This window comes from Ursus americanus, chromosome 1, assembly GCF_024610735.1.
Source record: "Ursus americanus isolate L20-20 chromosome 1, mUrsAme1.1.p, whole genome shotgun sequence".
In the NCBI taxonomy this organism is placed as follows: Eukaryota; Metazoa; Chordata; class Mammalia; order Carnivora; family Ursidae; genus Ursus; species Ursus americanus.
The window spans coordinates 96,602,737-96,628,184 of record NC_142127.1 but is presented as its reverse complement, the minus strand read 5'-3'; the positions used below and the strand labels follow the sequence as shown (position 1 = coordinate 96,628,184).

Below are 25,448 nucleotides of genomic sequence, written 5' to 3'. Positions count from 1 at the left end.
GTGCTGAAACCAGACCACAGATTATTTTGAGTCCTAGTCAAGAGCCTTTAGTTGCTATAGTTTTCTCAAATGGTAGTCGGTAGCCCTCAGCTTCAGAATCACAGTGGGGTTCTGGCCAAAAATGGAAAGAGACAGTCCTTTGCCTCACCCCACATCCAGGATCAGAATCTCTGGGGAGTAAAGCCCAGGATTTTTCACACACACAAAAAATAAAAAATAAAAAAAAATTTACTACAAGTTAATTTCAGTGAAACTCACATTGATCTTAAGTTTCAAAGTCCCTTGGGTATACACTTGTACATTCTCACTGCTGTAAGTGTAATGAAAAAGTATAGAAGATTATGCCACAGAAATGCCTATGTTTCAAGGGTAGTAGAACCAATACAAAAGAAACCATGAGAGCAATAAAAAAAAAATTGTGTAGGGGCACCTGGGTGGCTTAGTAAGTTAAGCGACCAACTCTTGATTTCCACTCAGGTCATGACCTCAGGGTCCTGGGATCGAGCCCCGCATGGGGCTCCCTGCTCAGTGGGGGAGTCTGCCTGAGATTCTCTCCTTTGCCCTCTCTCTCTCTCTGCCCCTCCCTCCCACTTATTCGTGCATGTGCTCTCTCTTGCTCTCTCTCAAATAAACAAATTTAAAAAAAAAGTTGTGCAGTACCTTATAGTGAATACTATACACACACACACACACACACACACCCTATATGTGTGCACACACGCACAAGCACGTGTGTGTGTGTGTGTGTGTGTGTATAAATTTTTCAAGTATGAGTGGGGGTTTTATAATCCCTGTCAGCCACAATATTCCTGGAAGACTTAATAGGGAAGTAAAAATTTAATAGGACTTAAAAAAGATTCACAACAAATAAAACAGCATGGGCAAAATGGCAAGAAAACTGGAATACAGACAGCAAACATGGAAAACAAAACAGAGATCACTACAGTTAAAACACTTCTGCTGGGAATGAAGCAAGAAAAAGATTAACTAGGAAGGTTATAAAAGGATTCATATTGAGAACTGAAAACTTTGGAATGCCGCAGACCAGGAGTCTTCAGCCAACCACCTGTAGATCAAACTGGGCCACTGGCCTGCTCTTGCACTGCCCCGATCTAACAACGGTTTTTAAATGTTTAAAGGATTATTTTTTTAAAAATATTTTTTTCAAACAAGGATATGAAATAGCGACTGTATGTAGGTGGCCCACAATGCCTACAATATTTACTGGTCATTTACAGAAAGTTTGCCAACCTATGCTAAGAGCAACACAGTAACTGTAGATCCTGGAGTAATGAGTTTGTAACTTAGCTCTGCATTCAATAGTGACATTGAATATGTTGTTACTAAAATAATGGCCAATTTTTGCTATTATTTACACTCAGCAAAAGGTTAAAATGTTCTAAGAGTTTAAATACATAAACCAAATATTAATGTATATGACACTTTCATATTCTATAAAAACTAAAAAATCCTTCTAATAAAACCACTCTGCAGGGAGTAAAAATACTGATAATCCTTCCCCTGTAACTTCTACTATCTCAGATTTTGATTCAATAAACATCTGAATATATACATTATTCAACAAGAACTACATTAGGAACTTGCCTGATTCAAAGTATATGTTGCCTGATTTCAAAGTATTTTAGGGGCATCTGGGTGGCTCAGTTGGTTAAGTGTCTGCTTTCATTTCAGGTCATGGTCCTGGGGTACTGGGATTGAGCCCCCATCGGGCTCTCTGCTCAGCAGGGAGCCTGCTTCTCCCTCTGCCTCTGCTGCTCCCCTTGCTTGTATGCTCGCACGCACTTTCCCTTTCTCAAATAAATAAATAAGATCTTAAAAAAAAAAAGAAATACAATACTTTGAAGCTACATGATATTTCCATATACTGATTCACAACTCATTCAAAGGTTCACTGTCTTTGCTCTGATAATGTCCCAAACACTCTTTCTGATACTGGCTTTCTACTTTTCAGAGTCCACGATTCTGTATGGAGAACCACCATCATGTACTACAGTTTACAGGACAGGATGATTTAGGAAATAACCACTAGTGTTCTGTTTAACCTCGTAATGGACTAGGTATATATAACATATAAAATGATACCTGGATAATCCAGCAAAACTATGAGAGCATGTGAATTTGGAATTTTAAATTTTTTTAGAAACAAAAAATTCTTTTTGTGGTAGTGTTTGCTTGTGGTTATAAATGGCTCCAATCTCTCAAAGATGCAATTTAATTACCCAAAAGCTCTAAATAGTTTGTCTCATAAAATAAGGCCTATTTAATCATAAGTATAGCTTCCTGAAAAATACTATGTCTCCACACTCTCAAAGCATCTGCAACTCCCAACTGAAGCCCTTTCTCACTCTTAAACTGAAATGGAATTGACAGAAATAATTCTTCTTGTCTCTCTCCCCCCACTAAACTCTAAGCTTTACACGAGGCAAAATCATATCTGCTTTTGCTTATCACTGTATCTCTGGCACCCAAGGGGACAGTCCCTGGTATACACCAGGTGATTAATAAATCTGCTTCAAAAATGAAAAACAAATCCTTTATAAATGTTAACAGAGAAAGGAGCACCTTACTTTATGGGTTTATTGTTTTAGGAGGATCTTTTTAAAAGCAGTAGTTTCTGTTTCTTGGGTTATTTTGATAATCTCGCATAAAGACAATCAAGTACTGTCAATCAATGCAAGATTTTATTTCTCCACTTAGACTGTATGCCTGTGGAACATCAGTAGTAACTCTTTCATTCTCAGGCCTAAAACATAATTAAGAAGAGTTAATTTGCTACCAGAAAAGAATAACTGATGCTTCAAAATAAAATTACTAATACATCTTCTTTTTATTGAATTATCTATAGCACCGATCACCAGCCCTCCTTCCATTAACTTTAATAATCAGAAGTTAACCCAATAGTGAAATTCCTTCAACTAGAGGACCATGAATTACCCACAATACCACAAAAGAGGATATATGGAGAAAACCACTAAAGACTTTTTTTTTAAGTTAACATCACTATACAAAAGAAAGTATTACAAGATAAACATATGGAAATATTTTTGTAAAATATTTTACTTTTGAAAAAAATGTCAAAACAATTTCTTTAAATAATAAATACAAAGTGCTTCATTGCAAAATATTTTACTAACATCTGGCATACTATGTTCTATAATGTAATAATGTACATATCTGCTCCACTGAACACACTAGTATAACCTAAAAATGTACATATCTGCTCCACTGAACACACTGTAGGAGTCTGAGAACACTAAAGTAATACTCAAGTATTTTGTAAACTACATCTGTAGAAACTAATGATGTACTGTTATAAATATTAAGCATGTCCTTTATACATGCTTATAAATAGTAATAACTTTATTTGCTTACCACAGCTTACAGAATACAGATGTACTTTATTAATGACTCAAATATCATAAGTGGCACTGCCATCAGTTTGGTGATTTTCCAAAAACAGTGAACAATTCTAAATATAGTTCTGAATGAAAGCTGAAATCTTCCCTAGATATACACATGTGCTAGGCCACTGAGCTTGATGGTGAATTAAATGGCTTCCCTGTATCCATGTCCTTTGCCCTGTAACTTGGTGGTCCCCTCCTACTCTTTATCTGAATTTGGCAGCATGATTTTCTTTGTCAAGTTTTTTACAACTGTGATGAAAGCATTAAAACAGATTTAAGTTATACACACAGATGACTGTAAACAGGTTTTCCCACATATAAATGTCTGGAGGAACATTCAGAGCATGTGGAACATAGGTTAATTCTGTACAACACTCTGTGAGTCATCCAACAACCACTGCGCTTATCTGCTTAAGCCCGCACTACCCCAATCATGAACCAAATATGCCCCTCAGAACACTAAGATCCCTGGAGAGAGTAGAAGATCCCAGATTGCTGCCAGTCAATTTATTTTCTTTTAACTGGTCAAGCACTCCTCTTCAGGCATGACCCATTCACACACAAGATGTATGACAGTAGTGTCTTTTTAATCCAAAATAAACGTGGTTGAGTATGGTCCTTTCCAAACTACTGAAAGATGATACACAGAATATGGCAACATGTTTTGAAATGAAAAATTAAGATTTGTATACTTTTTTCTATGCATGTTATACTTAAGGTTTAAATGTTTAAATAAGATAAACTGATAATAAAGCACCTGCGTTTGAGGTCTATATAAAGTTTTAAGTTGTGTTAATCACCCTGCACATCGTAATATCAATCCTCACCTTCTATGCATCTCTTAAGTTTTTAAAAACACAGATATTGTTAATATTGTTAAGAATTAAATATACCTAGTCCAATACTTTGGTTCTAGGATGTTCTTAGGAACACAAAGTATGTGTGTTTTCCTTAACAAACATTTAAAAGGTTGGTATATTTTCTAACAGTAAGAACTACAGTAAATTTCCCTTTTTCTTTGTGCACTATGTTTGCTCTGCCTTCAGTATCTTTTCCTGCCACAGGGTGCCTGTCTGGCTCAGCTGGAAGAGCATGTGACTCTTGATCTCAGGGTTGTGAGTTCAAGCCTCACGTTGGATGTAGAGATTACTTACAAACAAACAAACTTAAAAACAAATGAACCAATATCTTCCTGCCAGCTTAGGTTCTAACCTCTATGAGATCTTCTCAGTCTTCTCCTTTTCACCAACAAGTTGTCTCTCTTTCCATATTACTTCTGAAACTTTTTATTCTTACCATTAATTATCTAACACATGCTATCACTGTTACATATCTGTCTCCCCAACTAGATTTTAAGCTGTCAGCTAAGCCTATGAGAAACACCGTAACTGCATCCGCAGCATCTAGCACATCGACTGCCTTGGTGAGTGCTTTAAGTGGCCTAATTTGCATGATTCTTTTTGGATTAATATTCATGAACCCATTCCAGTCACCTCTAAGTTTACACTTTGTTTCTAGTTTTTGATATGAGTTGCCTAAAATCAAGTACTTCCTTGTATACGTAAGTTTATTTTGAAATCCATCTTAATGACTGCCATATTTGACAACATGGTTGAACCTTGAGGACACTATGCTAAATGAAATAAGCCAGTCACAGCAGGACAGAAACTGTATGATTCCACTTACATGAGGTATCTGAAACAGTCAAACTATGAGTCAAACTCATAGAAGCAGCAAGTACAACGGCAGTTGTCAGGGGCTCAGAATGGGGAGTGGGGAGTTGCTGGTCAGTGGGTATAATGTTCACTTATGCAAGATGAGTAAGTTCTGGAGACTTAATGTACAACACTGTCCCTCTATGTAAGAATGACACATAACTTTTTTTTTTTTTTAAGATTTTATTTATTTTATTCCTTCCAGTGGAGGAGCCTGATGTGGGGCTCGATCCCGGAACGCCGGGATCACGCCCTGAGCCGAAGGTAGACGCTTAACAACTGAGCCACCCAGGCACCCCAACACATAACTTTTTAAAGAGAGGAGACCTTATGTTAAGTGTTCTTACCAAAATTAAAAGTTCCTTCAATCTTAGTATTTGGAGACCAGTCGTCACACAACCTTAGCTACTTCCTGACAGGTACAGATGTTTTTACTTACTTCTCCAGTGAACCGTTACCTTTTTAGTTCTACTACTCTGAATTTATCTGTTATCATTCGATTTTTAATCCACGAACAGAATAATATTTATTTCTGACTCCGAATTCTGATGTCCAAAATTTTGCATACTAGACCAACATTCTAAGAGAGGAATTAAAAGTTTACACTACTGGTATAATTCCAAACTTTATACAGAAACAGTTCAAATTGTATTTCAATCGGTAAATACATTATTCTATACTTACAGCCATTACAAATCTTCTGCCCTTTCCCCTTGCTTTAGATTTTCCCACATTAGCCCAGAATTTGATTACGCAAAATAATTTTTTTATCAGCAAAACAGTGTGCTCACTTCTCTACATCATGTATTTAAAAATATTTCATAGTTTTTAATTTATACTTACTCACTGTTTTAGAGCCAAAAACACATGTGCGTAACAAGAAGACAAGCAAGTTTAATATATTACTATCAGAATGTTAGGGAAAAGGGGCGCCTGGGTGGCTCAGCCAGTTAAGCATCTGCCTTTGGCTCAGGTCATGATCCCAGCCCCACGTGGGGCTCCCTGCTGAGCAGGGAGCCTGCTTCTCCCCTTACCTCTGCCACTCCCCTTGCTTGTGCTCTTGCTCTCTCTCAAATAAATAAATAAAATCTTTAAAAAACAACAACAACAAAAAAAAACCCAAAATATGAGGGAAGAAAGAGAGGCAGAGTGTAAAACGTTTACATGTATCTTCTCAGGGTGAAAAAGATTAAAACTAATAAAATCTTAAAACAACTTTTTTTCTTTCTATTATATCAAAAATATGCAAGCGGAATACTGTAACTAAAGTAATATTTCCTTTCTATAAAATAATGAGATAATGGTTATTATTAATCAATTAGGATGACTGGCTCAATCTTATCCCAAAATATCCACTTTTCTTGTCAATTTTATAGATAACCACTTTTTCAATTATTAGATAAAAAAATTAGTTTTTTCAATTATTAGATAACCACTTTTACCAACAGCATGGTAAAAACATAGAACTAAAAACAAGAAAGCAAACAAACAGAATGAAATTACTGGAAACCCATTAAAGCAGAGTTAGAAGGAAAAAGCTCCTCTCCAAATTCTTATTGGGTTCCCCTTAATGCTGGGCTGCCCCCAGCACTGCCAGCCTCCTCCCTACCCAGCACCTGCTCAACACAAAGTTCAGCATATAATCAAAAGGCATGAGGGGACCTTCAAGTAAAGCTGATCACACAATGGCCTAACAGAAGTTTACTACAGTACTACAAAGTTAATTCTCTCTCTCTCTCTCTCTCTCTCTCTCTCGGCCTTTTAAAGCAAAGACTAACAGTTACGCCAATACTAGATGTCCTCCAAAAATGCCTTTTACATTCAACATTGATGAATTTTAGATACATGTTTCAACTCAGAATAAAGGTATTTATTAGATATTTATAGTAGACATTAATTCTAAGTACATTATTAAATGAGTACATTCTAAAATATCTAAATATGGAATACAAAGATAACTTTTTCGACAGTGAAATTCACCATTCTAAACAACTTATTAAATCTTATTAAAATGACTGCCAACAAAAAAGTTAAAAATTGTAAAAACACTTACTTCATTTCCATGTTTTTGCAGGAATTCAATTTCCTGTTGTGTGAATGTTGTCATGGAGATAGATTTCACCCTATGTGGTGGATTTAACCCTCTCCTAAAAGAGAAAATATTTTACAAATTTACTATTATGTATCTTAAAAAGTACACATCAATGTAAAACATTTTTAACTAGCAGATTTAAGCATGGAACAGTGTTCGCTCTATAAACTAAAATTATTTAAAAATTATTTTAAACTATTAATCCCCACAATAGATAAATTAGATTCACACTAAATAATAAATTTAAATATAAATTCAGGTAACCATCTATTTAGGAACACATAGTACCTGTAACACAAATATTGCTTTATTGTGTTTCTCATGGAAGGAGAAGACTATGTAAGAACTCTACGGTTAAGAATTCAAAAGTTTAAATATTTTCAAATATTTAAAATTCAGAAATTTAAATATTTTCGTATTTCCTAAGAAAATGACAATGATTTGTTAAGTATGGAGCTATACAAATATTCTAATCAAATAGCCATTACCTTTAAGCTTGAGGCTGATTTGAAAACTGAAAACTAACCCAAGAAAACTGAAAAGTATTAACCCAGAAGAATGAAGTCCCATCTCTCCTTCAATTCAAATGAAAATTTATAATAAAGGACATTTTCAATCACCTCGGAAGGCAGTAAATGCTCAAGAAGAAACTGAAGGGACATGAAGGAATTCGAGAAATACCCAGATACATGATTAAATGCCTTTAAAGTTCTTTTACAACCTTGAAGCATTTTCTGTATAGACGGCCTTAAGAGAACTTTATGTTTCTTGATGTTTACACTGCATATTAAAACACTGATAGAAATACCTTCAGAGAAGACTAAAAACTATTTACATTTTGTCCAACTATCACTAAGTAGCCTACTCCACCACCCACAAAAATAAGGGTTAAATAATCTATGCAAAGTAACAAGTAATCTATGCAAAGTTTCATAAAACTATGTTTGAGTCATGTCCTCTGCCAAAGGCCTCATTTGGAATGCAAGTTCTAGAACAGATTATTAATACTTTTACATAATTTGTCATACTCATCTTGTAGTCATCCATGCTGAGAGATTTAATTAACAACGATGTAAAATAATAAATGAACCAAAGGTCTTTCAAAAATAACCTGGAAATATTTTTGAGTAATTAAATATGGTGTGTAATAATCCTAGAAATTCACAATATTGTAATTCAACAATAAGGGAAATTGAGAATTAACAGAAGGTCCTCGATTATCATATCCCACTCCTCCTCCCTCCCTGACAGAGAATAGATGGTAGATCTTTCGAATCATGCTTTGAATTAGGGCAAAGCACTTTATCTGTTGCATATTTTGAAGAGGGCAAACATTAAGCTGGGTTTTGTTGCTGTTTTGTAACTAATTCATTTACTTCTAGCTCTTGGCTAAATCATAAGATACAGAAATAAAGATTGCACAGAAGAAATTGAACACAGCAATTTCTTAACTATGAAAAAACAACTACAGAATTAATTATTTTCAAGTAAATTTGCAATCACAAATTAAGGCTTTAAAAATATCTTCTAGGGGGCACCTGGTGGCTCAGTTGGTTAAGCACCTGACCCTTAGGTTTCGGCTCAGGCCATGATGTCAAGGTTGTGAGATCAAGTCCCACCCCCGGCTCTGTGCTCAATGAGGAGTCTGCTTGAGATTCTCTCTCTCCCTCTCCCTCTGCCCTTCCAACCACTCAAAGGTTCTCTCTCTAAAATAGATAAATCTTTAAAAAATAATAAAAATAAAAAACAAAAATGTCTCCTGAATTTCCAAAGTGAAAATGTAGGAAAGTCATTATTCATTTAAAGCAGTACACTCTGTTTTCCAATTCATCCGTATTATGAGAACAAGACTAGATTCACCATCTTCAGAAAGCTTATTAATTTATGATGTGTATTTACATCCTACCTTGTTCCAAAGTAACTTAAGAAGGAATTAACTTATTGTTCTCTTAAATTTCACTACTCCTCCCTCTCACTTAGCAATTTGGTTTCTCCTTATTTCGAATACTGCCTTCCTTGTTCCTGCCAACCATTTACTTTTCCACCTCCTTTATGGTATCCTTTAAAAAAAAAAAGGAAAAGGCAAAGGAATAATCTTCTAATAAGGAAATGTCAAACACTATTTCAACAGTGTATGTTTTGGATAAGAAATTTTGGAGCAAAGACTTATACTCCTATATTTCTCAGATCATTAAATGAGGAAACCCCAGATTCTTTTTTAGTTATGTTACACAGATGTAATCTCATGAGAGTAGTACAGTGTACGGCTTATTCACTCACAGATCTCATGGCCCTATGGTATCACAAGATCTACTTATGCATAAAGAAGACACTCATATTACTTAAATAAGTAACAAAATTTCGAACTTACAAAACAAATATAACCAGAATGAACTCATAACCAAACTATGAAAAGACATTTTTCCCCACTAAACAAGAACACTTACTACAGGACTTCTTTAAGTGAGCTGACTTGGTGCATTTAAAATAGGGCTCAATTTACAAAACTGGAAGACACAATCTTGCCAGGCCACAATAATTATACAAATTACACAACTCCAAGAAAATTTTACATGTGTTCATGCTGCCTTCCCTAATTGCCCTATTATATCCCATTTACTCAGACAGATTAACCATACTCTCAATTCAAGGATATACATGGATTTTTCCCCTTTTAGCCTCCAAAAGCTTTATATAGATAATACATGCTTACAAAATAATTCTGTTAAAAAAAGTGGTAAGTCCAGTCCAAAGTGAAAATTGGTCTCATACACTACGTTAGGATAAATTCACCAATTTGTATCAAGAACCTCATTCACACCTTTTGACCCAGTACTACCCTTTAACAATCTGTTCTAAAGAAGGAATCTGAAACATAGCTAACTAATTATGTACAACATGTTCATCAAACAGGATTATTAACAGGAAAACATCAGGAACAAAATTATCAAAGAGGAAGTGATCAAATAAATGACAATAACACTGTAAACATTATGCATACTTATGGTTATGTTTTTTTAGGATGAAAATTATATAGTACTCTCAGAACCATATAAAAAATATCTGCAAAGAAAACAGATAAACTAAATACCCCCAAATGTTAGCAGTTCTTGCAGATAAATGATAGGATAGGATGATTTTTTTTCTCTTTATAATTTTCTATTCTCTCCCAAGTTTTCCACAATGATATGCACTATTCTATAATAAGGAAAAAGAAACAGCAAGAAATAACAGAGAGTCCAACTGACTAGTAGCAGTAGTCAAAAATTTTGGACTTTCAGTCCTGGCTATATGGATGTGAATGGCTGTGCTGAAGAATTAGAGAAAGAAAATATGGGAAGGGGAGAACAATTTTCCTTTCTAAAGCTTTCTTTCAGTTTTTCTAAAAAACCTGGAATGCTTTTCCTCCCAAATATACTTACCAGCATCAACACCTTATCCTCACTTTATTTCTCTAAATCAGGGTTTTCTCAATTTTGCCACTATTGACATTTGGGGTCAGGTAACTGTTTATTGTGAGGGGGCTGTTCTGTCCGTTGTAGGATGTAGAGGAGCACCCCAGCCTTTAGGGACTAAATACCAGAAGCATCCTCAAACCAGTAGGGACAATGAAAGATGCTGCCAAATCTCTCCCAGGGAGAAAAATCCCTCTAGTTGAGAATCACTGCTCTAAATATGCAAAATGCTAATTACCAAGCAAAAGAAATTACTGGAATTCCTCTGAATCTTTATTGGATATAAATCCTACCTAGGTTCAATCTTTTACAAAACACTCCATACATTCACCCCATATACAATAAAAAAGTTAAATTTTGCCATAAAGTCATTATTTTCAGAAGAACAGAAAATAGAAATGAACACTTTTTTCTATGAAATGATAAATAACAAAATAAATATACAAGTTTAAAATCTGTATAGTATATATTAAATTTAAGTTAGGAAGGACTGGGGAAAGTGTCCACAAAAAAAATAACCAAACATGGAACTATATTATGTCAAGCATGCTTAATACAAATGCATAGGCAAAATGAAAGTTAATAAGTCAGAACAAAAGTACCTATATTGCATACTTAATCTCATCCAATGTCTACTTTCAATTGTATGGCAGACCAGATATTCTGAAAAGTCTCCTCTGCTAAAATAAGAGAGATGCTCTGTAAGTTACAAAACAAAAACAAAAACAAATCCTAACTGTTAACATATTGTTGAGCTTTTTAGAAAATAAAGGAAATCTCTGAGGATCCCCTCCCAAAAGGGAAAAAAGACATAAAAATTAAAAACTGAGCTGAAACCAAAGAGTGATACAAGTTATATTCAAAATTTAGTATTGCTTAGAAGGCAAATACCAACCAACAATAGCTAAGACAAGATGACACAGCCAAACCTGAGATAGACCTGTTAAACCTAAGACCCTGGATGAGAAATAAAACTGCTTCAGGCTTTAGTATCCCTCAGTCCCAGCAGAAGAATATGCAAATCCTCTCAGAAGGAATGCACTTTAAACTTATGCTATCAGGATCTGGAAAAATTGAGCTCAATAAAAACCATCACACAACAACAAAACATGACACTGCACTTGTCAGTAGATACATTTTTAGACCCATCTCTCCCAAAGACTTTAGATATTGTAGTGATCAAACACAAAATAGAAAATATGGTATTACAGGAAACATAATAAATAAAAGCATAAAAATATACAAGATAAATGGAGTCATCAGAATAACCATGCAACTTTAAAAGTCAGAACTTTTAGAAATGAAAAACTATAAATGTGGAAATTAAAAACTCAACAAAGCAGGTAAAGAGCAGATTAGACACACCAAAAAAGAAAATTGGTGAATTAGAAGATAGAAGAAAAACAATCCAGAAAGCAGCACAGACTAAGGAGACAGAAAAGACTAAAGGAATTAAAAAGGACATCAGAAGGTCTAACATATCTAATCAACACTCTCTAAAGACTTATTATTTTGAGAGAAAGAGAGTGGGTATGGGGAGTGGGGAAGGGCAGAGAGAGAGAGACAACATCCAGCAGACTCCCCACTGAGTGCAGAGCCCAACAAGGGCTCAATCTCAGGACCCTGAGATCATGACTGAGCCAAAACCAGAAGTCTGACACTCAACCCAACTGAGACACCCAGGTGCCCTCTAATCAACACTCTTACTTTTGAGAGTGCAAATGAAAAAAATTAAGAGAGGTGATATTTGAAGAGATCATGGCTGAGATTTTTTGGATCCAGTGAAAGGCACGCATCTACAGATACAAGATTTACAGTGTATCAAAAGCAAGATAAATAAAATCCACACTTAGAAACATTTTGTTGAAACCTCAATAACAGAACAATCTTAAAAGCAGTCAGAAAGAAAAGACCAAGAAAACAAAATTTGACTAAAAGCAGACTTCTCAATGGAAACCAAAAGATAACACAACATTATCTTTTAGTAGTAAGAAAAATTAAGAATGTGAACCCAGCAAAACTATCTCTGAAAGTATAAGATCAAAATAATAATATTTTCACATAAACAAAAACCAAGACTTTACCCCAGGAGATCCTCACTAAAGAAATATAGATTGATGGGGCACCTGGGTAGCGCAGCGGTTAAGCGTCTGCCTTCGGCTCAGGGCGTGATCCCAGCGTTCTGGGTTCGGGCCCCACATCGGGCTCCTCCACTGAGAGCCTGCTTCTTCCTCTCCCACTCCCCCTGCTTGTGTTCCCTCTCGCGCTGGCTGTCTCTCTCTGTCAAATAAATAAATAAAATCTTTAAAAAAAAAAAAAAGAAATATAGATTGTTGTGGCTCCTCGTGGCTCAGTCGGTTAAGTGTCTGCCTTCGGCTCAGGTCATGATCCCAGAATTCTGGGATCAAGCCCCGCAACAGGCTCCCTGATCAACAGAGAGCCTGCTTCTCCCTCTCCCTGCCGCTCTGCCTACTTGTGCTCTCTATCTCTCTGTCAAGTAAATAAATAAAATCTTTAAAAAAAAAAGTCAAGTGTTGTATTAAAAAACAAAAAAAAGAAAAGAAAAGATATATAGATTGTAGAAAAAGAATGACCCCAGGAAGATACTGAAATGCAAAGAGGTAAGGAAAGAAACTGGTAAACACCTTTAGGTAAATCTAAAACAAACATCATCTGATTTTAAAATATCCAATTTATGAGGAAGTGGGGATGAATTTATGTCTCACCAACAATAACCCTTAACTGAGGGTACTTTGTATTTTTAAAGACCTTATGTTATTAGGGAAAGGTTAAAATACTGATTAGCTCTAGAATGTCAATATGGAAAATCAAAATTCAATGATGACCATAAAAGTACATGGAATTTACAGCTTCCAAACCAGTATAAAAAGAAAATCAAATCAAAACAAAAAACTGTCATTTTTTTAAATAAAATTAAACATACAATTTCCATATGACCTAGCAATCCCACTCTTATTTACCCAGGTGAAATGAAAACTTACGTTCACCCAAAAATCTGTATATAAACATTTGTAGCATCTCTATTCATATGAATCAAAATCTGGAAACCCAACTGCCCTTCAAATGGGAAATGGATAAATTCACAAGCAATGGAATACTAACTACTCAGCACTAAGGAGAAATGAACTATTGGAATATGCAACTAACTTGGATTCATCTTAAAGGTACTATGCTGAGTGAAGAAGGCAATCTGAAAAGGTTATATACTTAAGATAAAATTTCCATGACATCCTCAGAAAGAAAAACTACAGTGTTAGTTGGCAGGGGTTAAGAACAGAAAAGGGTTAAGAAGAGTCTTCAGGGGTGGTGGAACAGTTCCATGTTCTAATTGTGGTGGCAGTTACACAAATCCATACACGTTAAGACTCATATAACTATATACCAAAAAAGTTAATATTGATATAGGTTAACTTAAGATTGTCTTGATTCTGTTACTATTCACAGTAACCACAATTTTCACACTAATTAAAATAAATGTTTTCTCATTAGTGGACCTACCTTCTTCTGTACTAAGTTTGATCATTTACTTGAATGAAAACTAATCAAAACTGAATTATTTATCTAGTTATTTCAAAGGTGTATTCATGGAAGCTGGTGCCACCTCCCTTTTTTTTTTTGCTAAGTCTAGTCTAGCTATCATGTGAATTCAATGTTTATAAAACATTTTACTGTAATGACATTAGTCATAACTATTGGATAAAAGTGTTGTACAAGTAAGCCACATCATTTTTATAGTGCCAATATTGAAGTACCACCCATTCCAGATCCTAAAATACACATTTTAAGTCTCCAATTTAGTGTGAAAAAAAAAAGAATTAAATAATGACTCATTTAATAACAACAGTATTGGTATTTTGAAAGCATGTTTGCCAGTTAATTGGTTTCAAGAAGTTCCAAAGTCACCTACTGGTACAGCCCAATATGTTTCCGTAGTATAATTAAGTTACATGCAGATCCCCAAGAGCTTTGGTTTTGAAGACCACCACCCAGGTACGACTGTAACCAGATGGTGCGACTCATTCCATATGTCCACCAGTATGCTGCTCTTAACTACGCCTCAAACAATCTTGCAAATAGCCATTTGTTCAACCCAAATAACGATGTATACTGGGTGAATAGGAAAGCTTGTTTAGTTTTATTCATTGTTTTTCTCCTGCTGGGAGAGAAACTGGCTAAAATATTTTAATAGACTGTGGAAATTTATGTGATTGTTAATCTTGACATGAAGCAATAAAGTTAATTTGATATTTAGATCTATCCCAATCCTAGTTATTTAGTAAAAATATTACATATAGATGGAAGATGCCTTTAACAGGACATCAAGATTTTACAAACTATCGATGCCAAGGCATTATATGTACTAGATAGTCCGGAAATATTAGTCTATCCAGAACCCAACTTTAAGATACTGAAAACACACACACACACACACACACACACACACACACACACACACACACACACAATATAAACCACATCTGTTATTTTGGGTTTTTTCTGAAAGTCACAAATACTACACCGTAAAGTCCTTTTAACACTTAGGGGAAACATCTAAAAAATAATACTCAAGTAACAATTTAAACCTAATTAAGGTATCCCAGTTAAATGTGGCCACCCCACCCCACCCCCTGCAAAAAAAGGGGGGGGGGCGCCTGGGTGGCTCGGTCACTTTAGCTTCCAACTCTTGATTTTGGCCCAGGTTATGATCTCAGGGTTGTGAGATCGAGCCCCCCATCAAGCTCCAGGCTCTGTGCTGGGTGGGAGCCTGTGTAAGATTCTCTCTCCCTCTTCCTCTCCCTCTTTCTTGTCCCTCCCTCTCCACCCACCCAGCTCATGCTCTCCCTCTCTCTTAAAAAAAAAAAACAAAGTGGACAAAACCCAAGAATGTCTTCACAAACCTCTCCAAACCTCACTGAAATGAAAGCAAAGGAATAAAAAGGCATTAACCCACACAGAGAGACAGAGCATAAGGGAGGAAGCCAAAAGCATACTATAGTTCTCTAATAACAAAACTTGGAAGATAAAAAGTGAATACACCAGCAGTAATTGACTTTGCAGAGTAAAGAAAAGCAAAACAGAAGTTCCTTCAAAGAGAAGCGAACTAGAAGCTGATTCCCACTCTAGAACCCCTGAAAGATTCACAAAAGGAATTAGAGGCAGGTTAGGGGGATTTACATTGGGTCAAAAATAAACTCCCAGTTGCCCTACAGCCACAAGACTACCCCTACCAGGCCCTAGGCAAAAGTCTGAATGAAAATTTAATCTGCAGAGATTATCCGAATAGACTCTGGCCTCAGGCATAGCTAAGGACTGTTATTAGGTACTCTGCTAAAAACTAAGGAATTCAAACTGAGACTCTACCTACTGAATGACAGATTACATGCCCCTAGTCTCCTTCCTCAACTTGGATCCCAGAAAAATGGCAGCCAGGCTTTTTTAGTCACCAACAAGAAAGAATACTGGAGAAAATATCTCTGAACTAAAAAAAAGCATGACTTCCAAACCAATGAGTCCAAAACAATGGCTACAATATTGAACAAAAGACCTAACCAAAATGCTTCAATGTACGGCTCAGAAAAGCAGGAATAAAAAAAAGATCATATATACTCCCAAAGAGGGAGAGGGAAAATGGGGCACAAAGAATCAGTAATAAGAATAGTGCTGGGTGGCTCAGTCAGTTAAGGGTCTGACTCTTGGTTTCAGCCTAGGTCGTGATCCCAGGGTCCTAGGATGGAGCGCCAACTCAGGCTTTGCACTAAGCGTGGAGTCCACTTGAGATTCTCTCCCTCTGCCCCTTCCCCCATGATGCTCAAGCCCTGTCTCTCGAATAAATCAATGCTTTAAAAAAAAAAAAAAATCAGACTTCCCCACATCAATACTGAGGATGTCAAGACAATTAAGCACTGCCTTAAAGTCTCAAGGATAAAGTATTTCCACCTTATGAATGGGAACAAACTATCAATTTAAAAATGAGGGCAGAAGAAGAGATTTACACCATAGACCTCTCAAAACGATCTCCCACTGACCTTTAATCAGGAGGCTGAGGGAGATGAGGGGCTCCTGGAAAGAGAGGGTCCAACACAGGTTAGACATGAAAAGAATTTCCAGAATGAAGGCAGAAGAAAAGCCCAGGACGACCACTGCATAGAAGGTCTAGAGAGCAGCATTTCCAGACTAGAAGATGACAAAAGTACCCAGAAAAGATTTATCAACTTAAAACAAAAATAAAAAGGTATCTGTTGTGTCTGATCATATTGAAAGAAATTTTATGCCTCAGCCAGAGACACTTATCTGGGGATATACTGATACGTACATGAAAAAGCAAATGAAGAGAACTACACAAGTACAAACTTCAGGGGGAAAAAGGTTGTACAAGTAAGAAAATAACAGAAGCGATACAGTGTATGACTCAGCTGAAAAGTATACATATTCATGCAATAAAGCAAATACAGAATAGTGATTTAACCAACAACTGTGATAACATTATACAGAAGAGGTAGAGACAGTAGGTAGAAAAGGAGAAAGAAGTGTTAAGAGGACCAAATACTTATCTTCCTTCTTGTACAGTAGAGAAGTCAATATTATAAAGCCAAAACTGAAAAATTCTTTAAAATAGCTGTAAGTGCGTTAGCTAGAAATATTAAGGTAAACATAGAAGGAGGGCACACACAAGAGTTGACAGTCACTGTCTAGGGCAATAAGAAATGGCAGAAGGGAACGGGTGATGGTTGTTCATTTAAAGCCTTTGCCTTTTTAAAGAATGTGCAGGTATTCTTTTGTTAAATAATTAAAACTGAATTAAAAATTGAGCATAAATGGGGCGCCTGGGTGGCACAGCGGTTGGGCGTCTGCCTTCGGCTCAGGGCGTGATCCCAGCATTATGGGATCGAGCCCCACATCAGGCTCCTCCGCTATGAGCCTGCTTCTTCCTCTCCCACTCCCCCTGCTTGTGTTCCCTCTCTCGCTGGCTGTCTCTATCTCTGTCAAATAAATAAATAAAATCTTAAAAAAAAAAAAATTGAGCATAAACAAGAATGGATATAAACAGGGGGTGCCTGGGTAGCGCAGTTGTTAAGCGTCTGCCTTCGGCTCAGGGCATGATCCTGGCGTTCCGGGATCGAGTCGCACATCGGGCTCCTCTGCTGGGAGCCTGCCTCTTCCTCTCCCTTTCCCCTGCTGTGTTCCCTCTCTCGCTGGCTGTCTCTCTGTCACATAAATAAATAAAATCTTAAAAAAAAAAAAAAAAGAATGGATATAAACAGTTCTTGCTCTTCAAAACTAAATTTAACTGACATACACTTAAAGACTGTTATCTTTAATGAAAAAGTTCGAGGAATTTTTAAAATTTCTGAAGTATCAAGTCTGTTCACTAGACACCAGAGATCTTTTTGTAGAAGTACCTACTGAATACAACTGTCCCAGGTTGTCCCAAGGTAGAGCTACCAAGATTCACTGAGTAAGAGATAAAGCTTTGAAGACAAAGAGTTTTCACATCTTCCCACATTATTAGTTCCACTGATTTTAACTCTCCTCATCAAAGAGCTTACACGGTCTAACAAAAAATGGGGGAAGAACAAGAATTTTTAGAATCTGACAATGACAAGAAAAATTCCTCTCTTCCTTTTATTAACACGCATGTTTCTCTGTAACTTCCATACACTTGTGTCCTATCTCCCCCTAGATAATGTACCTATTACCTCTTCCACATACAGGCCTTAGACTTACCCAAAGATAGTGACCATATGTATAGCTCCTCACACCCACTAGTATTTTCTTCTTTAAGCTAACAACATTTCTGGCTCCTGCAAATGTTCTTCTCATACACAGTTTTTTAAGTCTCCTTATCATCCTGATAAAATTCCTTAGAGCATGCTGCAGTTAATGTACCTCTTAAAAGAAGCAACCAGAATAAAAGCAAAATGTAATTATGACTTCCCTCCCTCTAAAACAGCATGGTACCAATCAAAAAGAGATGACGTCTTACTCAGGAATCTTTGAAATAAATATGTTCTAACTTAAAACAAACAAAAAACCCTATCATTCCTCGTATTTCGAACAATTCAAACAAGTTTCCCATCCTTACTGTAACATAAGTCAATGAATTTCATTCTTATCACACCTAATCAGGGGTCTTTAGGGCAAGAGCTCTCATGTGTGGGCCTATAAAGGATGTCACAAGGAACCTGCTACTAATTAAAATAGTTATGAATGATTTCCCTTTTTTTATATACATTAGAGAAATCCATGATGGCTATTCCTAACCAATTATCACTCCGACCATATCAAGTGGGAAATGCATTAATGAGTCTGGGGGAAAATGGGAAGGGTAACAGCATCTAGTGCTGAATATCTCCACTGGAGTTTCTCAAGAATATGAGCATTATGCATGTTGTATAAAAAAGAGTGAAATTATGATGTCACCATGCCACATATGCTTAAGAGTTTTCCCAGGACAGAAGATGTTCACAGCACTACAGAAAAATCCCTCTTAATCAATTTGCAAGATGAATCCGTTTTCTCCTCTTTGCTAAAAAACATACAGTGAATGCCTACTGCACAACAAACATTTATAGCTAGGAGGCCACTTTCTCCTGCTCCTTCCAACTGAGTTTTATATTTATCAAGTATTGTTTAATATAATAACTTGGTAATACAGTTGGCACAGTATTTGGTAAATATATAGTTGAAGTGAATACTTTGTAAAATACTGACACAAGTGAGAACTGCTTCCATAAAAACGAAGTATTTTAGAGACTTAACTAAATTCAATTACTATGAAAAGCTGTTACTTACCTGTAGACAAGAATTGTAAAAGACTGAAAAAAAGACCTAGAACAATCCAGCACTCAACTTACTTTAAAAAGTAACTTAAAATTCTAAAAACTGTAAACACAATGTGAGTCTGGGTCATATCAAAGGGACAAAGAATCTAATCAGTAGAACCACATTCAAAGAAAAGTACTAGGTGTTACATTAAAACACTGGCAAATTAACAATTATGTTAAAAACCTAAGTATATAAACACATACATATATATATACGCATACATATATAACTTTTAAAACAAATCTAATCACTATCAATCCTAAATGCACAGGGTGAGAGGTTTTAATTACAATTCAGATAAAGAAAACAGCAAGAGAGTTCATTCATGGCAGTATAGATGGGCCAAATTCAAAACAGTCAGTGCCAAATTCACATTACACTCACGATACACAATAGCAGCTTCTGAATAAAATTCAAAGAAAACACAAAGTTAAGAAAAGCTAAGTTCCTTTACATTTTTTAAAAAAGCATAGCTATAAAGCAAAAACGCACGTATATCCATAAGCTATCCATCCTGCTTTTAAACTCCAAAGAAATTAAAATCTATTTAAATCCCAAAACACAGAATTCACAATAATTTATAATAATTCATGGGAAATCTTTATACCTTTGCTAGTGGTAGAATCAGCATTAGTTCTGGATCTCAACATTAACCAGGATATTACAACAAAGCATCAAGAATGTATATGCTATATTTTACAACTTAAAGTTGGGGGAGGAATAACAGCACCTTCCTCAAATGATTTTTATTAGAATCACACCTGACACACAGCTAGCACTCAATAAATATGACAAATAGTTATTATTATTATTATATTTTCCACTTCAACAAATACGTTGTCATAACCCCAACACATGTACTAGTGCCAGGAAGTTCATATTTGCTTAAAAAAAATTCTGTCCTTCATAATGGGCAAGTATCAAATCATTTTCCCACTTATACTAAAGTGAAATTGTACTACATTTTCAAAATACCTCATCAAATACAGCCACATTGGAGTACTAAAAAATGAAAAAGGAATTAAAGATATAAATCACTGCCCACTGTAACCTCATGAGGTCCTGAATATTATAAACAGAGCTCCAAAAGAGTATTTGATTCCAATCCACTCTAATGCTAATAAATGTATAAAAACAAATTAAATGCCTTTTCATCTAACTTTAATGTCAAAATTCTTGCAATATTCACCATAAAAATCAAAATGCACACAAAATTAATAACATGTAAGTTAATATCAGGCTATATTTATACATCTATGAAATTCCTACTTTAAATACCCTGTCCACATAAAATAGCTGGCAGTGAGACAAAGTGTTTCTTAAAGGTTATTTTTTATTTTATCTAAACCCTCTCTGAAAAACTTGTGAATCACTTTTTAAAGATGAACAATTCTTATTTACTGATCACACTAATGTTAAATAATTTGGTCTAAAACTAGTCTTTAAATGAACTAAAGTTCTTTGGCATGAAGACAATAGTCTGTTGTTGGCTATCCATTCATAATTTTACGTATTTCGGTAGCTAGAACCAGAAAGAAAATGACAAATTATCTGTTATAATACCCCCATTCTACCTCAGTAATAAATACTATAACTGCACCTAAATTTGAAGTTTCACAATCTGAATTCAGTTATATGCCCTGAATGAGCATCAAACAAGCATATGACAGTCATCGGGAAAAAGATTCTCTGAGTCTAGTAAAATAAACAGTTAAGATGCTTGTTCAATTTGTTTAAACAAAGATACTGCTAAATTAATGATAAAAGGTATATGACTAACCTCTAAAATTTAGAATTCATGACAGTAATAAAAATTATTTTAAAAAAATTTAAAAAATAAAATTAAAAAAAAATTCATGACAGTAGATACTGTTTATCGTATATTAGCATTTTCTAGGCAATCAGGTTTTCCCAATGATAGCTAGAGGCCTTATACTTTGTAAATCCACTGCTTAGCCTCATCCTTTCATATAGTATATGTTCAATAACTGCTCGTATTGTATCATCTAATCCTTATACCAATCTTAAGCTATGCATTATCTTCTTTACACAAAAGAAACTGAGGCTGAAGAGAAAGATCCAGGTCAACTGGCACATGGTGGCCTGGCTTAATACGTTGCCCTAAGTCACAAAGCTAGTGGCTGTGCCTGATTTCAAAATTATATTCTGCCAAGTATACCATATCATCTAAATAGCAAACATATTATTATTAAACTCAATAGTTACTTAGTTCTTCTCAAATTATTTTCCTTTATTACTGCTTTTCAAGGACAGAAATATTTAGGAGCTTCAATAGGTACCTTCAATATTTCCACAGTACACATCTGATCCAGCATCTATGCCTTCCCTCACAAGAATCCCAGATTTCTGATTGGAGAACTCTATTTGGGGATCTTTGTTGTTCCAATTACAGAATATGGGTCCCATCAGGGCACTGGTTCAAGGTGGCTATATGACATGAGTGAATTGCAAAACTTTGGAAAAGTTGGGACACCGATATAAAATAAGGCAATATGCAGCCCCAGGAGCTGGAAGCAGCCATCTTTAGATGAGAGGAATCTAGGCAACAACATTCAGCCACTGGAAAAGTCTTACTTAAAAACAAAGAAAAATCTAAACTCATAGATTTTTATAAGGTGCTTTTCGTTTCAATGTCTTTCACATACTGTTCCCTACTCATGGAATATCCTTTCCCCCTTGTTTAATACCTCCCATCTACTGGGCAGCTATTACGTACCAGGCATCAAGTGAGATGTTAAACACATGTTATCTCTAATACTGAAAACTAATCTACATCCAAAACCTACAAGGTAAACTTTACCCTCACTATTCATGGATGAGAAAATTCAAACTCAAGGAGACTGAGTGACATTCTCAATACCACACAGCTAATAAGCAGAGCCAGGATTTAGGGCCAGGTTTATCTAGCTCACAAGTACTTGTTCTTTCAACAACATTGAAGCAGCCAGACACATGGATCTTGTCTTTAGAGGTCTTTGCTCAGGCATCAAATCTTCTGTGAAGCTTTCTCTATCCATTCACATATTTCAGCGATAGCTCATTTAGAGAAAGAAAATATTACAACGTATTATCACTGTTTACATATTTAGAATGCAAGCTCCGTAAAGATAGGAGGATCCAAGAATACCAGTGCCTCCCACAGTGTATGACATAGGCCAGTCAAGCAAACATTTGTAAAATCATCAGTGAAGGGAGATATGAAGTCCTATTACGGATTTAATTCTTTAAAATAAACAACTGTCATTATACTGAGATATCCTTTTATATAGAATGTTTCAGAAATGTGGGTTTTAGAAGAAATGTGTAAATTATTTCTTGATCTCATACATTTGCTGCATAAACTAAATGTTGCCCTGCTAGACTTATGAAGAACCACAGAGAAATGTCAGAAATTCAAAAGAGTAACTAAAATAACTACATACATTTTTTTAAACCAAGTATTTCATATGTACCAAAGGATCTTGTGTTTAGTAAACACAGGATGTATTTATTATGCACGTAATAAAAATCAAATACACTTAAAACACTGGACTGTTGGCTTCATCTTAGAACCAAAGTTGCCTAATCCATGTCACTTTATCTGTAAGTGAAAAGTATGAACCAGACTATCTCCTAGATTCCACCTAGCTCTATGATTCTGTTGTAATTCAATAATACTACTGTCAACTTCTCAGAGTGCTTCCCTAACTACAATCTAAAGTAACCTCTCAAACAAGGTCTCCGCTATCACACTATTTTAGTGCATACTTATCCCAGACATTTTTCTCATTTAATTACCTATGTATTATCATCTCCCCTAGTAGAATGTAAGCACCAAAAGAACAGGGATTTTACAGTATTCATCAGCACACCCCAAAGCTTCACACAACACAGCAGACACCCAGTATATGTTTGCTGAAGAAATAACATTCATGGAAGACTAATAATACCTTGTTGCCCAACATAAGGGGAAAAAAGCAAATCGTACACTGCTGGGCATATCCTACATTTTCTAATATATTATGTACTTTGTCTCAGTATTAATCTTACAAAGGTTTTTTTGGGGGGGGGTGCCCAAATTACTTTCTATGAAAGAATGCTACAAATGGTGTAACAAAGGTTTTAAGAGTATTTAGTGACTACTTGAAATAGAAGATAATTAGTACATAAAAGCAACTTATCAGTTCCAAAATTATGCTCCAACTTTCCAAAGGAAATTTCACAGTAACAAAGTAACAAAAATCTTATCAAAATAAAGCTTAATAAAGCAAAGAAGAATACAAACCATCCCAAAAATTCAAGACGGTAGTCTCCATTTTTCTGAAACAATGCTATCTTCTCACCTCTCCCCATTTCTGTATACAGCCTGATATCGATACTGATAGAGAACTCCTACAGACACCACCACATGTACAATGACACAGCTTCTAGTCAATATCTTATTTCCATTAAAACTTTCCCCAAACTCAGACTCTTTTTGGACCATAAAGCTAAAACCCCACAATCTCATATCTGCTTCTCTGCCTCCCTCACAATTACGCCTCTTGAACTTTTCCCTTGGGATTCAAATCTCTGCCATCAAGACATTTTAATCGCGCTACTACTCCTCAGTGCCTGTTTTCTCCCCGCGACCTAGGTACTCTCGACCCGAGTCAAAAAAAAAAAAAAAAAAAAAAACCCAGGCTACGCATCCTTGCTCTTTCCCACCCTAGCTTCTCCCCCACCCCCTCTATGGGCGCCCGGCAGGTGCCCAGTTGGGGACCTCCGCGCCCCGGCCGCCGAGAGGCGGGGCACACAAAAGACCCGCACGGCCCTCCCCAGCCTCCTCCGGTCTCTCCCCTACAGCCCCATCGGGTCAGCGCCACGGAGAGCGGACGCCCTAGGGAGGAGGCGCCGGCACCGCTGGGACCAGCGATGCTCGCCCCAGGCGCCCCTTTCTGACCCCACCTTCGCCCACGCCCCACCCACGAAGGCTGCCCTGGGCCGAGACCCTCGCCCGGAGAGACCGTAAGTGCATCCCCAGGCCAGCAGCAGGGGCCGAGCACATCCCGCCCGCCGGCCTCCGCCGGCCTCCGCCGCCCCTCCCCGCGAACCCGCGCCCCAACTGCCGCCCCGGCCCGAGCCGGCGCCCCCGCTGGCCTCCCGCGCCTCCCAGCGCCCCCGCCCCGCCGCCCGCTCCCCCGCCCCCCCAACCCGGGGGAAGGGCCCACGCCTGCCCGGCCGCCCCGCACTCACAGGCTGCCAGAGCAGGAGGTACAGACGAAGGAGCCGACCGTCATGTTCACGTAGGTGGGGCCGCGCTGGTCGCAGTCGAAGCACTTTCGGTTGTGCGGGAGACCCGTCATGTCCCGCAGCATCTTCAGGTGCTTCTCCTCCTGCTTCCGCTTCGCGCTGGCCGCCATGGCCGCGGCGCCGAGGGAGGAGGCCGGCAGGGCCGGGAGCGGGAGCCGGGCGGCGCTGCGCCGGGGGCCCGCGGTCCCACGGGCCGCCCTGGCCGCGGCCGCCGCCCTCCGTCAGCGCGCGCCGCCCGCGCCGGACCTGGCCGCCTCGGCTCGACTCGACTGCGCTGGGCGCGGCGCGGACGCTGCGGAGCGCGGGCTGACGGGCCACACCAACCGGCCGGGCCGGGACAACCGCCGCCGCCTCCGCTGCCGCCGCCACCTTCCCGACTTCTCCGGAGGGGAAAAGAGGAGGAAGGGGGACGGCAAGAGGAGGCCCGCCCCGGGCGGCCGGAGGCCAAGTGTCGGCCGGCGCCCTCTGCTGGCCAGGAGGAGTTAGTGACTGCGGCCGCGCTGAGGCCTGGATTTGGGCGGGGCAAAGTAGCAAAGATTCAAAGGTGATGGTGATGATAGGCAGTATTTATTAGAGAGTTTATATGTGCTAAGCGCATTACCTGACTTAACTTCCTCCTCTG

The 25,448-nt window shown here is 37.4% G+C and overlaps 1 protein-coding gene across 8 annotated transcripts in view; it reads right to left on the bottom strand.

The window, feature by feature from the left end:
- The window catches only part of AGFG1 (ArfGAP with FG repeats 1), a 78,684-nt gene extending 53,465 nt beyond the window's left edge, over window positions 1–25,219 (bottom strand). For all 8 annotated transcript variants that reach the window (XM_045775252.2, XM_045775254.2, XM_045775255.2 and 5 more), the window contains exons 1-2: window positions 24,770–25,219; window positions 7,194–7,287 (exon numbers count right to left, since the gene is read on the bottom strand). In XM_045775252.2, coding sequence (XP_045631208.1) covers window positions 7,194–7,287; window positions 24,770–24,936 — 261 coding nt within the window. In that variant the 5' untranslated portion in view covers window positions 24,937–25,219. The remainder of the gene's footprint in view (window positions 1–7,193; window positions 7,288–24,769) is intronic.
- Window positions 25,220–25,448: the final 229 nt, after the last annotated feature.